This window comes from Stegostoma tigrinum, chromosome 10 (assembly GCF_030684315.1).
Source record: "Stegostoma tigrinum isolate sSteTig4 chromosome 10, sSteTig4.hap1, whole genome shotgun sequence".
NCBI lineage: Eukaryota > Metazoa > Chordata > Chondrichthyes > Orectolobiformes > Stegostomatidae > Stegostoma > Stegostoma tigrinum.
The window spans coordinates 83,256,685-83,273,054 of NC_081363.1; the positions used below are offsets into that span (position 1 = coordinate 83,256,685).

The following is a 16,370-nucleotide window of genomic DNA, read 5'->3' on the forward strand; positions in this document are numbered from 1 at the left end:
TGAGGGCATTTTTGATCACTGTGGAGGGGAAGTTGCGGTTTTTGAAAAAAGAGGGCATCTGGGATGTTTGGAAATGGAATGCCTCATCTTGGGAGCAGATGCGGTGGAGGCAAAGGAATTGGAAATAGGGGATGGCCTTTTTACAGGAAGGTGGGTGAGAGCAGGAATATTCTAGGCAGTTGAGGGAGTCGGTCGGCTTAAAATGGATATCGGTTTCGAGGTGGATGCCAGAGATGGAGACAGAGGTCCAGGAAAACTTAAGGTGGGGTGGAAGGTGTGAGTGAAGTGGATGAACTATTCGAGCTCCTCAGGGGAACACGAGGCGGCACCAAAACAGTCATCAATGTAATAGAGGAAGTGATGGGGGATAGGGCTTTGGAAGAGGGATTGTTCCACGTACCATACAAAGAGGCGGGCATAGCTTTGGCCCATGGCCACCCCCTTTGTCTATAGGAAGTGGGAGGAATTGTTGAGGGTTGTTCTTCCAGAGCTACATTGGCCCTATCCCCCATATCTTCCTCCCTATTTATTTCAGAATCCCCTTCCCCTCCCCCATTTCTGAAGAAGGGTTTCGGCCCGAAATGTCAAACTGTCCTGCTTCTCTGATGCTGCTTGGCCTGCTGTGTTCATCCAGCTTCACACCACGTTATCTGAAAAACTGCAGATGCTGGAATTTTGAAATAAAAACAAAAGTGCTGACAAAACTCAACAAGTTAAGCAGCATCTGTGGAGAGAGAAACAGTTAATGTTTTGAGTTCCACATGAGACTCAAAATGTTAGCTCAGTTTCTCTCTCCACATGTAGTGCAAGATTTGCGGGAGTTTCTCCAGAACGTTCCGTGTTTATATATGAGATCAAAACCATCTATTTTAATCAATATTATTATCCTGTCTACTTAAAAAAGATTGCTTGTTAGTCAGAAAAAGGCAAATGTTAACCACATGATGCAAATCGACTACAATTCTCTAATGTCCTAACAGTGATAACTAGGGCAGAGTTTAGATGCCATCATCCTGTAACTTCAAACCTTTCATTCTGCAGGCACTGCAGTCGACAAAAAAAAACTCTCTTCTCAGCAGGATCTGGTTACAAAGGGAGAGTCATTTAACCTCATGATACTTGCAGAGGTGCTAAAAGCCTAATCTGTCTCCTAAAATAAAAAATGGACCTTTGACCAGAGAGATAGAAACGGATTGTTATTTGAAATTAATGAGCCCATAAAACTGCCTTCTGGCATTTGAAGAGTCATAAAATCTTAAGTTTCCAGATCCCGATTAATTTGCTTTTAATGCTGAAACAGAGAATAGCAAGCTGCATTTCTAGGCTGATAACTAAACCGGTTTCTTTGAAATCTAGTTTGCAAGGTAAACTTCTTCCTTGTATATTGCTGCATCATCCAAGTTTAAACAAATCCTGCAACTCCTGCATCATCCAACTTTAAACAAGTCCTGCAACCCCTGCTGTTAGCCATCTGGAAATGTTTAAATGTGTTCCTAGTTGTAAAACTGTTTCCTTTCCTATTTATTTCCATGTGCTTGTTTGTCTGTGTGCGTGTGCATATGTGAAAGTGTAAAAGTCACCCTGGGTTTCACAGGACTACTATAGTGCATAAAGAGATCACTCAGCCTATTGTAAGATAATGAAATGTGAGGCTGGATGAACACAGCAGGCCCAGCAGCATCTCAGGAGCACAAAAGCTGACGTTTCGGGCCTAGACCCTTCATCAGAGAGGGGGATGGGGTGAGGGTTCTGGAATAAATAGGGAGAGAGGGGGAAGCGGACTGAAAATGGAGAGAAAAGAAGATAGGTGGAGAGGAGAGTATAGGTGGGGAGGTAGGGAGGGGATAGGTCAGTCCAGGGAAGACGGACAGATCAAGGAGGTGGGATGAGGTTAGTAGGTAGGAGATGGAGGTGCGGCTTGGAGTGGGAGCAACGGATGGGTGAGAGGAAGAACAGGTTAGGGAGGCAGAGACAGGTTGGACTGGTTTTGGGATGCAGTGGGTGGAGGGGAAGAGCTGGGCTGGTTGTGTGGTGCAGTGGGGGGAGGGGGCAAACTGAGCTGGTTTTGGGATGCGGTGGGGGAAGGGGAGATTTTGAAGCTTGATACCATTGATACCATTGGGCTGCATGGTTCCCAAGTGGAATATGAGTTGCTGTTCCTGTAACCTTCGGGTGGCATCACTGTAGCACTGCAGGAGGCCCATGATGGGCATGTCACCTAAGGAATGGGAGGGGAAGTTAAAATGGTTCGCAACTGGGAGGTGCAGTTGTTTATTGCGAACCGAGCGGAGGTGTTCTGCAAAGCGGTCCCCAAGCCTCCGCTTGGTTTCCCCAATGTAGAGGAAGCCACACCGGGTACAGTGGATGCAGTATACCACATTGGCAGATGTGCAGGTGAACCTCTGCTTAATGTGGAATGTCATCTTGGGGCCTGGGATAGGGGTGAGGGAGGAGGTGTGGGGGCAAGTGTAGCATTTCCTGCGGTTGCAGGGGAAGGTGCCGGGTGTGGTGGGGTTGGAGGGCAGTGTGGAACAAACAAGGGAGTCACGGAGAGAGTGGCCTCTCCGGAAAGCAGACAGGGGTGGAGATGGAAAAATGTCTTGGGTGGTGGGGTCGGATTGTAGATGGTGGAAATGTCGGAGGATGATGCATTGTATCTGGAGGTTGGTGGGGTGGTGTGTGAGAACGAGGGGATCCTCTTTGGGCGGTTGTGGCGGGGGCGGGGTGTGAGGGATGTGTTGCGGGAAATGCGGGAGACGCGGTCAAGGGCGTTCTCGACCACTGTGGGGGGAAAGTTGCGGTCCTTGAAGAACTTGGACATCTGGGATGTGCGGGAGTGGAATGCCTAGTCGTGGGAGCAGATGAGGCGGAGGCGGAGGAATTGGGAATAGGGGATGGAATTTTTGCAGGAGGGTGAGTGGGAAGAGGTGTATTCTAGGTAGCTGTGGGAGTCGGTGGGCTTGAAATGGACATCAGTTACAAGCTGGCTGCCTGAGATGGAGACTGAGAGATCCAGGAAGGTGAGGGATGTGCTGGAGATGGCCCAGGTGAACTGAAGGTTGGGGTGGAAGGTGTTGGTGAAGTGGATGAACTGTTCGAGCTCCTCTGGGGAGCATTCTTTAGATGACATGTCCATCATGGGCCTCCTGCAGTGCCACAATGATGCTACCCGAAGGTTGCAGGAACAGCAACTCATATTCCGCTTGGGAACCCTGCAGCCCAATGGTATCAATGTGGACTTCACCAGCTTCAAAATCTCCCCTTCCCCCACCGCATCCCAAAACCAGCCCAGTTCGTCCCCTCCCCCCACTGCACCACACAACCAGCCCAGCTCTTCCCCTCAACCCACTGCATCCCAAAACCAGTCCAACCTGTCTCTGCCTCCCTAACCTGTTCTTCCTCTCACCCATCCCTTTCTCCCACTCCAAGCCACACCTCCATCTCCTACCTACAAACCTCATCCCACCTCCTTGACCTGTCCGTCTTCCCTGGACTGACCTATCCCCTCCCTACCTCCCCACCTATACTCTCCTCTCCACCTATCTTCTTTTCTCTCCATCTTCGGTCCGCCTCCCCCTCTCTCCCTATTTATTCCAGAACCCTCACCCCATCCCCCTCTTCAATGAAGGGTCTAGGCCCGAAATGTCAGCTTTTGTGCTCCTGAGATGCTGCTGGGCCTGCTGTGTTCATCCAGCCTCACATTTCATTATCTTGGATTCTCCAGCATCTGCAGTTCCCATTATCACTCAGCCTATTGTGTCTGCTCAGACTCAGAAAATGAGCACCAGTATCTAGTGTCAATACCTATCTTTTCGCCATATCCTTGCACATTATTTCTATCCTAATACAGGCACTTCTCCTACAGCAGAAGAGTTACGTTCTTGTGAGTCCTCCCACTATAGAAAATGGCATTACAGGGAAATTGCTACAGAAAATCACTATACCTGTATAGCAGAAAGTTTCCTGTAGGTAAAAAACGTCCAATATTCATCAATCGTGTTACATCCAATTTGTGTTAATGAAATACATGTTACAGCACGAATACTTATCATTGTCCAATGCTCTCTTGAATGTTTCAATTGAACCTACTTCCCTAACACTGCCAGGCTGCGCATGCCACACCCTAACTACTTGCTGTGTGAAAATGTTCATTATCACATCTGCTCCTTTTGCAAATTCTTTTAAATCTGTACTCTCGTTTTTATTCCTTTTAAGGGTGCAAACAACTTCCCCCATTCACTTTATCCAAACCACTCCCAATTTTGAAAACCTCTAGCAGATCTCCTCTTAGCATGCCTCTCCAAAAGATAACAGTTCTATCTTCTCTTCAAAGAGAACAGACCAAAATGCCTCGATCTATGCTCATAAGTGATGTTATGATTGTGAATAAAGGTTGATTTTTATTTGAGAATTTATTGCAAGACATTTTTAAAATTGGCACCACCAAAAAGAGGCTTTGAAAACACACCACAGCCTCACTGAAATTAAAGTCTGCTTAGGGACAGAAAGTAAAGAGAGTAAAAAGAGTTCAGTCCGTCTCTCTCCTCTGTCTGTAAAATGGCTCAGAGCACAAGGATGCAGCTGCTACTCAAAATGTGACCTGTAGAAAAAATACCCAAACTCAAACAATCTATTTAATAGCACTCCAGAGCAAAAGTGCTTCTACAGTTACCATTTGTTAGTTTTGAGGCATTGTCCATTGATAAGAATTTAAAATACAATATATAAATGGATGCATGAAAACCAAAGTATTTTTTTAAAATATCAGTTCCCAGCGTTCCACCACTTGATCATAGAAATGTCAAAAATTACTCTTGACATTTTTGATCTCTACCCTGGAAAATTCTGCAGATTGGCTGTTGCAACTTTGGCAAAAACCCTGGATGCACTAAGTAAATAGAAAATGCACCCAAGTTGATCGACTGGTGAAAAGCCAAGGCAATTCCTTCCAATAATGAGCAGCAGTCTGATGACTCACTTTGGTTCTCATGCATCCATTTATATACAGTATTCTAAATTCTTATCAAAAGACTATTCTTGTAAAGGTAACAAATAGTAACTGTTCTGCTCTGGAATGCTCTTGAATGAACCATCTGAGATTGGATATTTGTTCGATAGCCCACATTGTAAGTAACAGGCTGCCTCCTTGAATTAAGTGGCCTATGTTCACTTCGGCGTCTATCTTCCACTATATATATTTAAAGAAATTCTTGCTGTCCAACTTGACAATACTTGCAAGTTTACCTTTGAAGTTTACTTTCTCTGTCTTATGTTTTTGGTTGTCTTGTGTTGGTTTTTAAAACTTCACAATTCTCTAGCTTACCACTAATCTTGCCCACATTGTATGTTTTTTTCTTTCAATCAGATATTATTCTTAACTTTCCTGGTTAACCACTGTTGGCTTATCCCCTTACTAGAATCCTTTTTCACAGGATTTATCTGAATGCATTGCCACTGTCTCAGATGAATGTCCCTCTCAGTTTCAGTATGACATTTACGCATCGTGAATCCCACAAGTATGACCATGAATGTGACTGTTCATTTGAGTTACCTATCTTGACATGTTTGTGGTAACATCCCAAAAATACAATATACAGAGCAGAAATAGCCATTACCTCAGAATTCAGCGCAATATATAAAACATAGGAAACTGTCTCCATAGCCTTTGTGGACCTCAACACTTGTGTCTTCCTGGGTATGACGGTGCCTCCACGCTGATAAATAGGTACCTGCAATGAAACTGGTTATCTCAGAAATATTGTAGAATAAAAAACTATGTTGCTAAAAGCTCACCATGACAGAGAAAATGACCCTTTTCTTCCTCCCTGAATCCTCACTGCATTACAAGGCAAATTTAAGGATTCAAATGAAGACTGTATCCATTTAGCTCAAGTTAAGGGACAGGAAAAGAACCAGTACATTGCTGGATGCTTACTATAGACTGTCAAATGCTAACAAAAGGAGGCAGGAGGAAATCAGTAGGCATAACTCAGAGAAATATAAAAATGATAAAGCAGTAGCAGTAGTAGAGGATTTAAATTACTCGATGTAAATTGAGGAAGGGAATGGTTAAAAGTACTAAAGGATGGGATAGTTAAGAATTCCTAAAATAGTTACAGGAGAATTTTTCTGAATCAGTATTCATATAGCTTAATAAATAATGAAGCATTGCTAGATCTAGTTCTGGAATGAAGAATCTGGGATGTGTTGCAAGACAAGAATATCCGGATAACAGTGATCAGATGATTGTTAGGTTTAAAGTGGTTACAGAAAAGGTAAAGAAAAAAATGTAGGCGAAGGAAAACATTCAGAGATATTGAAACAGGATCAGCCCCTCAGGTCCCTTTTATATCTTTCCCCTCTCACCTTAAACATACGCCCTCTCATTTTGGACTCCCCTACATTGGGGAAAAGATCTTGGCTATTCAGCCTATCCATGCCCCTCATCGTTTACAAATCTCTATCAGGTTACCCTTCAGCCTTCAATGCTCCAGGAAAAATAGCCCCAGCCTAGTCAACATCTCCCTATAGCTCAAACCCTCAACCTTGGCAACATCCTTATAAATCTTTTCTGAGCCCTTTCAAGTTTCACAACATCTTTCCTACAGCAGGGAGACCAGAATCGAAAGCAGTTTTCTAAAAGTGGCCTAACCAATGTCCTGTACAGCCGCAACATGATCTCCCAACTCCAATACTCAATGCACTGACCAATAAAGGCAGGCATAGCAAACACCTTCTTCACTTTCCTATCTACCTGTGGCTTCACTTTCAAGGAACGTGCACCCTATGGTCTCTTTGTTCAGCAACACTCCCTCGGACCTTATCACTAAACGTATAAGTCCAGCCCTGATTTGCCCTACCAAATTGCAGCACCATACTTATATCGAAATTAGGACTCAATCTACCATTCCTCAGCCCATTTGCCCGTCTGATCAAGATCCCATCATACTTTGAGAGAACCTTCTTCACTGTCCACTGCACCACCAACTTTGGTGTCATCTGCAAACTTACTGACCATACTTCCAATAATCACATCCAAATTATTTATATAAATGACAAAAAGCAGTGGACCGAGCACCAAACCATGCAGCACACCACTTGTCACAGGCCTCCAATCTGAAAAGCAACCCTCCAACACCACTTTTGAGACAATTTTGTATCCAAATAGCTCGCTCTGCCTGTACCCCATGTGATCTAAACTTGCTAACCAGAAGACCAAACAGACTCCGCCATTCTGCCATCGTCAATCTTCTTTGTCACTTCTCCAAAAAATGCAATCAAGTCAGTGACGCACGATTTTCCATGCGCAATGCCACGTTGACTATCCCTAATCAGTCCATGCCTTTCCAAATACATGCAAATCTTGTCCCTCAGAATCCTCTGCAATAACTTACCCACACTGACATCAGGCTCATCATTTTATAGCTCTTTGGCATTTCCTTACCACTTTTCTTAAATAATGGCGCCATGTTATCCAACTTCCAGTCTTCCGGCACATCACCCATACGCTCATTCTCCCAGTTGTGCCATATTCTGAGGGGAAAGCCTACTATTGTATGTATAACTATGAGGAAATTGTTAGTGCAGCGAACTTAAAGTTAGAGAAAAGTTTTTGGCAACTACCACTCCATATGATGTTGATTTCTGCAGCTTTAAATGTATGCCACGAGATGAGAAGACAGTATTGATTGTTAAACAAGTGAGTTCTGTGGCAGAATCAGGTGATTAGCTCAGTGAGGCCTATCTCTACATCGAGATCAATATACTCCATCTTTAATGGGAGGCAAATGGCATAATCACTGGATTGTTAATCCAAAGACCTCGATAATGTTCTGGATTTGAATACTGCCTTGGCAGAGGGTGGAATTTGGATTCAATAAAAATCTGGAATTAAGAGTCTAATAATGATCATGAATCCATCGTCAATTGTCAGAAGGACCCAGCAGGTTCACTAATGTCTTTTAAAGAAGCAAATGGCCATCCTTACTACATGCCAGTCCAGACCCACGGCAACATGGTTGACTCTCAACTGCGCCCTTGCCCAATTAGGGATGGGAGATATATGCTACTCTAGCCAGCAACACGTCATCCTGTGAATGAATTATAAAAAAAAGCAGACCAGCCAATCTGCACTCTCTTCTCATACAGTGTAAAACGTAATTTTTCCTTTATTTTGGCATTTCTTGAGAATTACCCTGATGAATGCAAGACAAAAGTCTATGACAAAAATGTGTCTATTTTCAGCAATACAGTAACTGAAGATTTTGATTGTCCCTTTTAAATACTGTTGCTGATAGTGTCCTTTTCTTACTATGGATTCAGTTGTGGGAGAATCAGAGGAGACAGTGAAGGGAGCTCTGAGCTCCAAATGGCTGTGTGGCCTCAAGTCAATATTGCATGCTGATAGGGATCATGATCAGACAGCTCGGTATACTTTGGGTGGATGTTATTTAACAAGTTCATCAAAATGGCATGCAGCACAACTCACAGCAGAAATATGTGCACTTGCATCAGAAGCTATCTTAGTCTGAAGACAGCAGATAAACAATGAGTATGATCGATTTAAATATAATCCTAATAGACTTTCAAAAGAAATTTGATAAAGTGCTACATAACAGGCTTATTCAAAAATGGAAGCACATAGCCTCAGAGAGACAGCAGTAATTTCAGTATGTAACTAGCAAAGATTAAGAAGTCGAAAATGTTTTTTCCTGATTGGAGAGAAGTATGCAAATGGTGTCCTCTAGGAATTAAATACAAATAAATGTGACTTGTGTACAGAGTGTAAGTTTGAAGCTTAATGAGGATGCAAAACTCACCAATGTAGTAAATAGTGAGTGTGATAGCAGCAAACTTCAGGAGAACATACAGTACTGGTAAAATGCGCTGACATATAGCAGGTGAAATTTAGTGCAGGAAAAAATGAGGGCAAGAATTTAAAAACAACAACATGCAGTGGCAGTGTTAACTTATGGTATTAATTTGAGCGATTACCATGGACAAAAGAATCTGGAATACATGTGGGTAAATGTTAAGATAGCTGGACAAATGGAGATGGCAGTTCCAAGAGTCTTGATGTAAATATGGGTATTGCCAAAATAAGTAAGGAAGCCATCCAAAAACTTTAGAAATCACAGATAAAACATCAGTGGCAGTACTCAGTTCAATTCTGGGCATCATACTTTAGAAATGTATATCAAGGTCTTGGGGAAAGTTTTGAGGAGGTTGCTAACATGATACCAGGGTAAGGGTTTTCAGATATGGATAGATTGGAAAAGCTTGTGTTACCCTTACAGCAGAGAAGGCTAAGGGCAACCTAATAGAGGTATCCAATAGTAAGGAACCTATTTACTCTGGCAGGTGGGCTGATGAAAATAATCGACAAAATAATTAGAAGGAACTGAGGATAATGTTTTAAACGCAGAAAGTTATTAAGATGTGAAGTATATTCATTAAAAGACTGGTCAATTTAGACTCATGGAAACTTTTCAAAAGTAATTGGGTATATACTTGGAGAACTAAAACTTGCAAAGATGCAGTACAGGCAAGGCAGGTGAAATAGTCTCCCTTGTGCTGCTGAGTTTGTAATGTGCTATGTTAGTGCTCAACGTGTACACATATGTGCCAGCTTCAGCTACTTGAGCAATAACCTTCCCTCCATCATAATATTGGTAGAGGGGATGCTCACTGATGATTGCACAATGTTCAGTAACATTTGCGACTTCTAAGATATTGAAGCAGTCCAGACTACATGTGATAGGACCTGAGGAACATTTAGGCTTGGGCTGATAAGTGCAAAGTATAATTTCTGCCACATGTTTTGGCAAAAGCCATCTCCAACACAAAAGAATTAGTGACCAATCTCCCCTTGACATTCAATGATCTTACTCTGGTTGAATCCCCTACTATCAACATCACTGGAGTTACCAGAAACTGAGATAAACTAACCACGTAATCACTTTGATTGCAATAGCAGATAAGAGGTTGAGACTCTGTGAAGAGTGACTTGTCTCCTGACTCTTTGAGACTTGCCCAAAGGCACAAGTCAGACGTGTGATAGGATACTCTTCACTTGCCTAGATTAGTGCAGTCCAACAACATTCAAGAAGCTAAATACTATCCAAAACAAAATCAGCTTCTTGACAGATGCCTGACCCACCATTTTCAACGTACGTTCTCTGCACCATGGACCCACAGGGCATCACTGACATGACACTTCAGCAACTCAGCAAAACTGCTGTGCACCACCTCCTAAATACCTGACGTCTGTCGTCTACAAAGACAAGGGCAACACATGCACAGTAATGCTGCCACTTGTAGATTTCATTCCAAGCCACACACCATTCCAACTTCTCCTTCACTTATTATTGTATCAAAATCCTGGAACTCTGTTCCAAACAGCACATGGATCTACACTACATGGACTTCAGCAGTTTAATTATTTTGTTCACCACGAACCTTCTCAAAGGCTACTAGATGACTAAAAACTGACCTAGTCATCAACACCCACATCCTCTGAAAAATTAGTAAAAACGTTTGTAAATAGTCTATGGACAGCAACATATAATATTAGTCCTAGGGAATGGGAAAATATTCCTTTTAATAGCACCTATTCTCAGCATTACCCTCTGTAAAGTTTACAGTCAACTTTCTTAATTCTTTCCCAATAAATTTCCAGGTTACCTATTTAACTGATGACATATTTCCATCTCCCAGTGTGCCTCTCTGACAGATGTGGTTCGCAAGGTCACAATTCAACGCCAGTTTATTTAGTGCAAATTTATTTGTGAGTAAATTCCTTTGTTCGCTGCCCGTATTCAATCTGAGCATGACATTTGCAGGCAGCCAACAGTGGAGATGCTCTTCTCATTATTTTACATTGATTGTGAACTCAGGCCATTTGGGTGCAAGGGTAGAGTTCAACTCAGTGCAGTACTCGCCCCATGACTTAATAGATTTTGTTGCTGGTCATTGCAATTAAATTCTATGTTAAGATTATCTTCTCTCTGGTGCTAAAAACGTTCCACTGAACTGCAAGCTTAAACTAAACATATACTTACACTTTCGAGGGTTACAGAAACATGCAGAATCTGCTCACCATCATACCGTTGTAAGGTTCTGAGACAGTACCATAGCTTCGGGAAAAACAAAAAAAAGAGGCTGTCACAAAAACAATGTTAGTTAACGAGAACAGATTCAATACAAAATCATGTGCAATGCTGCAGTAGGAGGAGAATGAAAATTGTTAATAAAGAGAACCTGGAAGAAAAACTTGAAAGGTGTGATGAGGTGACAGGGTGGTGACTGAAGGTATGGTGGAAGAACAATGAAAAGGCTTTGGAGGTGATGTGGAAACGATGCTTTCAGTGCTCTGGTGGACTTCGAGGAGGTGAGCTAAAATGAAGAAGAGATAAGTAAGGTGATTCAGCATTAGTTTGAACAGTTGGGCAAGTATCAAAAGATGAGATAGTTTTTAAGAAGCTGAGTAAAATCAGGTGTAAAGTTGCTAGGGTTTTTAGTGAGGCAAGAAAGCTGTGTGAAAATGGTATTAAATACGTAGATTTTAAAGAGCAGCGTGAAGATATGGTAAAGTGTAAATTTGGTGACTAAGGATGAGCTTGACGAGGTGAGTGAAGATGGAATTGAAAATGTAGGTCTTTAAGGACGTGAGTGAAGATGGAATTGAAAGGATGGGTTTTGAGGAGTAAAGACAAGATGGCACAAAATACTGGCATCAAAGACCTTTATAGGTTCTTGGAGTCTGATGAGTTAAACTTGGTACATAGCCTATGATATTTCATATGCAGATTTTTCATCAGACCATCACATCCAACACATCCCAACTTATCTGTTCTCTTTACAAGTGCTGAATGGCCAAGAATGGAAGCTGTGGGACTAAGCTAGTTGATATGTACAGTTTTAGTGATAGGCTGGATTTAGATGGCATTGATAACCTGGGTTCATATTACTGTGCTGCCTAAAATTTCAATATGAGGAGCAGTAAGTAAATGCTCATCACCAGTTGGAAATGAACTGTTTGTCATTTTGGTATTGGCTAAAATATAAATTTCCAGGAAAATCAAGTCTACATGCTGCCTAAATTAGTCCTGAAAGGGACTGCTGCAGGCGACCAACAGGAGCATAAACTTCTAAAATATGAACATTTTCTGTAGGTCAATGGTGCAGCAGTAATTCTCTTGGCTCCAGATTAAAACCACTGGTCACAGCTTTCCAACACCTGTATTGTGTCCAAATTGCCCCCAGATCTCCAGTCGTGGTTCACTGTCACGTTTGCGGATTGCTTCTCCTTTCCAACTATGCACCCTATTCCCCGGCAATCATTCTCTTCTCCTCCTTGAGCATGGATTTCCGTCAACTTTGCAGCAGTCTGAGTCCATGTATTCTTGCAAAGACCTGGATTTATGTGGCTTTATTGTTTAATATAGTCTTGGTTTGTGGATCTGGTTCTGGGTTCTTAAGATCAGGAATAAACAGATACTTAGCCTCACACTGTTGCTGAGTAACTGGATTATTAGCTCTTACTTTTAGATGCCTGAACTCTGCCCTAAACAATATTCCTTCAAAGTCCTGTCAAAAAAAAAGCTTTTTGACCTGGAGGATCCCAGAACTTGAGTTGGTGGTCCTGAGCTACAACAGCAATTTGGCCTCAGATTTTGGTAGCTTGAGTCTGGTAGACTTCAGAAACAAACTGAACTTCCCTACGAAGAATGAAGAAGCTGGGATTAGGAGAGTGATTGGAGGGGATTGCACTATACAGTTGGAAAAGGAACAAATCAGGAGCAGGACAACAAACCAGGAGATCTGGCAGCAATTCTGACACAGAAGTTGTGATGGGCCAGTGATTTTAATGTGGTCCCAACAGTACTACTATTGCACATTTCAGCTCTACAAAAAAAGCTTATTTTTTAACAAACATATGTTTCTGTTGATGGCCTACAGCAGTTCTTTTGAGGACTACAGGTTAGGGAGCACATGGAATGATTTTTTGAAATCTACATTTTTGTTTGATACTAAAATGACAGACACTTCACTTCTAGTTGGCTATGAGTATCCTGACTTCATGCTCAACAAATTGGAGTCTTAAACACCTGTTCAACTATCAACAGCAGGAGTGTCTTAAAGTGTTGTAAATCATTATTGCACACGGAGAGCAACATATCGAAAATGGGAAAGGAGAAAGAAAAAATGAAAATAGAAAAGACAACATAGAACATAAAGAACATAGACCATTGCAGCGCAGTACAGACCCTTCAGCCCTTGATGTTATGCCGACCTGTGAAACCAATCTGAAGCCCATCTAACCTACACTATTCTGTTATCATCCAAATGTTTATCCAACGACCATTTAAATGCCTTGAAGTTGTTCCAGGCCCTTGCTACTCCCTGAGTAAAGAATCTACCTCTGACATCTGTCCTATATCTATCACCCTGCAATTTAAACCTATGTTCCCTCGTGCCAGCCATCACCATTTGAAGAAAAAGGCTCTCACTGTCCACCCTATCTAATCTTCTGATCATCCTGTATGTATGTATTAACCTTATTCTGTCTAATGAAAATATTTGTTTGTCCTTACAAAAAAAAGTCATGAAAATAATTGAAGTTTAGTCATTTTGACTTGACTTACAGAATAATTAAAATGTAAAACTTCGTACCACGCACAAGTTAAAGATGATAGCACAGATGCATTTTAGAAGAAGCTAGATAAATATCTGATTAAAAATTACTCAAGTGCACTCATGGGATTGGATGAAAGGGGTAGAAACAGACTCATGTCTCCAATAAATATAGTTGTGCCAAAGGTCCTTTTTGTTTGCATTCACTTTATTTAATTCATCAACATATTCATCGAGCAGGCCTAAAAGTAATGTTTACTTTTAGATACACTGGCTAACCTTCTACTCACCTCCCCTTTCCCAGGAAGTAACACATTCACCTCTGTGACTCCAGAATCAGTCACTGGATGCACCAGCAAGGCTTCTCCTACAGATTACAAGAACAATCAATTATTGAATTTATGAAAGATCATCAGTGCGTATTGCTTTATATTTTTGAAAGCTTCCTTCTCCGTAATCAGAGGGTGTAAATGGGTCATTTCCACTGGGGAAGATACCTTCATCCTCATAGGAATGAGAGGATCTTTATCGGGGCTTTAACTAGAAAGTGTTTCAGTCAGAAGAGTCAAAATTCATGAGCATCATCTCTATCAGTGAGAAAAATGTTATCCATTTTCAACAGTGAAGATAATGACTTTTGGGAATGATGATTTCTTTTATAAATAAAAACTATTTAATTTTTGAAGCACATTGTCTAGAGCATTTTTAATCAAAGATACTCTGCTCACCATATGGGGTAAGAAAAATCTATTGACGACAGTACGGGAAGAGGCCATTCAGCCCATCAAGTCTGCACTGACCCTCTAAACATCCCCTCACCCAGACCCAGCTGACCTACACATCTTTGGACTGTGGAAAGAAACTGGAATACTTGGCAAAAACCCATCCAAATGACAGAACATGCAAAATCCACACAGATAGTCACCCGAGGCTGGAATCAAAGCTGGGTCCCTGACACTGTGAGGCAGCAGTGCTAACTACTGAGCCACTATGCCGCCGATGTTAAAGCTGCTGTTCAGACGTAACATGAAAGCAGCCACTTATGGTACGATGAATAAGAAAAAATATTTTGCAGCATACTTGGTGGTAATGTCAAGTACCACCTACCTATTCTTGCTCATGGTATTTTAAGTTTTAGGTCACCTAACTATTTTACTTGAATATTTTCTCGGCCTGTTTTATATTGGTTATTTCCAATCTTTTCACTTTCCTTCTGTTCAGGTCACTTCGAAACTCGTACTTTGACCTGGTCTACAGAAGACAAGAGACCTGTTTTCAGCTAAAGGACCTTTATAAACTGCCTGTAGAAATTACAAGAAATCAAACGGAGATACTTGCTATCTGCCTATTTTTGTCTGCAAGTCCTTGTTTTGATCCTATCCTGATAGCATGGCTACGATCAGAAGTTAGATATGGGGCAACTGTGGGCACAAATTGTTATTAAATTTGTCATAATGCAGGCTGTTCTGCGATAACCCTCTAAACCTCTCTTTTTCAAGTACATAACAAATTTTCTTATGAAAACTGCAAATGATTTTGCTGCTATCACCTGCCAACTCACTGTGTAAAAATTTCTGCTTTGTATTTTTGCCAATATCCTCATATATTTTCCACCTAGTTACCAACCTTTCGATCAATGAAAAACATTTCTCCTCTTCAAAATTCCCCACTTAATTCTGAGCCACTATTAAATCTTCTCTTAACCATACACAGGATCAGGAGTAGCTCTTTAAGCCAATGAGCTGATCATTAATTTGTATTTTGATCCTATCCATTCATCTTGGCTCCCAATCCTGATTACTTTTGCCTTAAAATTTATTCATTTCAGCCTTGAAACTGTGAAATGACTTTCAGCCTCAACACTTTTTTGGGAAAAGAATTCTATGATTGTTCTTTGCAAGAAAATGGTCCTATCATTACCCTGAACAGGTTTCTCTTTACTATTTCCTGTTAACTGACAGTTACATTCTTCAGGTCCTATATCTGCACTTTCCTCCGATATATAACTACTCTGGAAAAAAAACTACTCAGAAATTCCTCTGCCTCCCTTATGCTGTCAACATAGCTCAAAAATCATAACTCCAGGACGATTCTTACAGATATTCTCTGAATCCTCTTGACACTTCCTGAGTGTAGTCCAGAATAGGGCACAATAGACTAGGTTAAACCATTAGTTTTATGGAGTACACCGTAATACCTTTCTTTTTATATCCTATGCCTCTGCTTGCAAAGTCATGGATCCTGTATGCATTTGAACAGCCTTATTAACTTGTCTTACAAGCTTCAAACATTGGCATGTGTGAACCATCTCTTCGTTCTTGTATCCCCAATAAAACTGTACCACTTGCACTGCTATAGGATTTATAATCATCTAGAAAAGAATAAATTGATTAGGGATTGTCAGCACGGTTTTGTGAAGGAAGGTCGTGCCTCACAAACCTTATTGAGTTCTTTGAGAAAGTGACCGAACAGGTAGATGAGAGTAAACTGGCTGATGTGGTGTATATGGAGTTTAATGCAGACAAGTGTGAGGTGATGCACTTTGGGAGGAGTAACCGGAAGGCAAAGTACTGGGCTAATGGTAAGATTCTTAGTAGTGTAGATGAGCAGAGAGATGTCGGTGTACATGTACACAGATCCTTGAAAGTTGCCACCCAGGTTGACAGGGCTGTAAAGAAGGCATACAGTGTTTTAGCTTTTATTTATAGAGGGATCAAGTTCCGGAACCAAGAGGT

General features: G+C 41.5%; 1 protein-coding gene across 8 annotated transcripts in view; it reads right to left on the bottom strand.

The window, feature by feature from the left end:
• LOC125455825 (neutral alpha-glucosidase C-like) overlaps positions 1-16,370 on the bottom strand; it is a 110,288-nt gene that overhangs the window by 11,527 nt on the left and 82,391 nt on the right. For all 8 annotated transcript variants that reach the window (XM_048538308.2, XM_048538307.2, XM_048538309.2 and 5 more), the window contains 3 exons: positions 13,926-14,002; positions 11,061-11,135; positions 5,616-5,729 (listed from right to left, as the gene is read on the bottom strand). In XM_048538308.2, the coding sequence (XP_048394265.2) occupies positions 5,616-5,729; positions 11,061-11,135; positions 13,926-14,002 (266 nt within the window). The remainder of the gene's footprint in view (positions 1-5,615; positions 5,730-11,060; positions 11,136-13,925; positions 14,003-16,370) is intronic.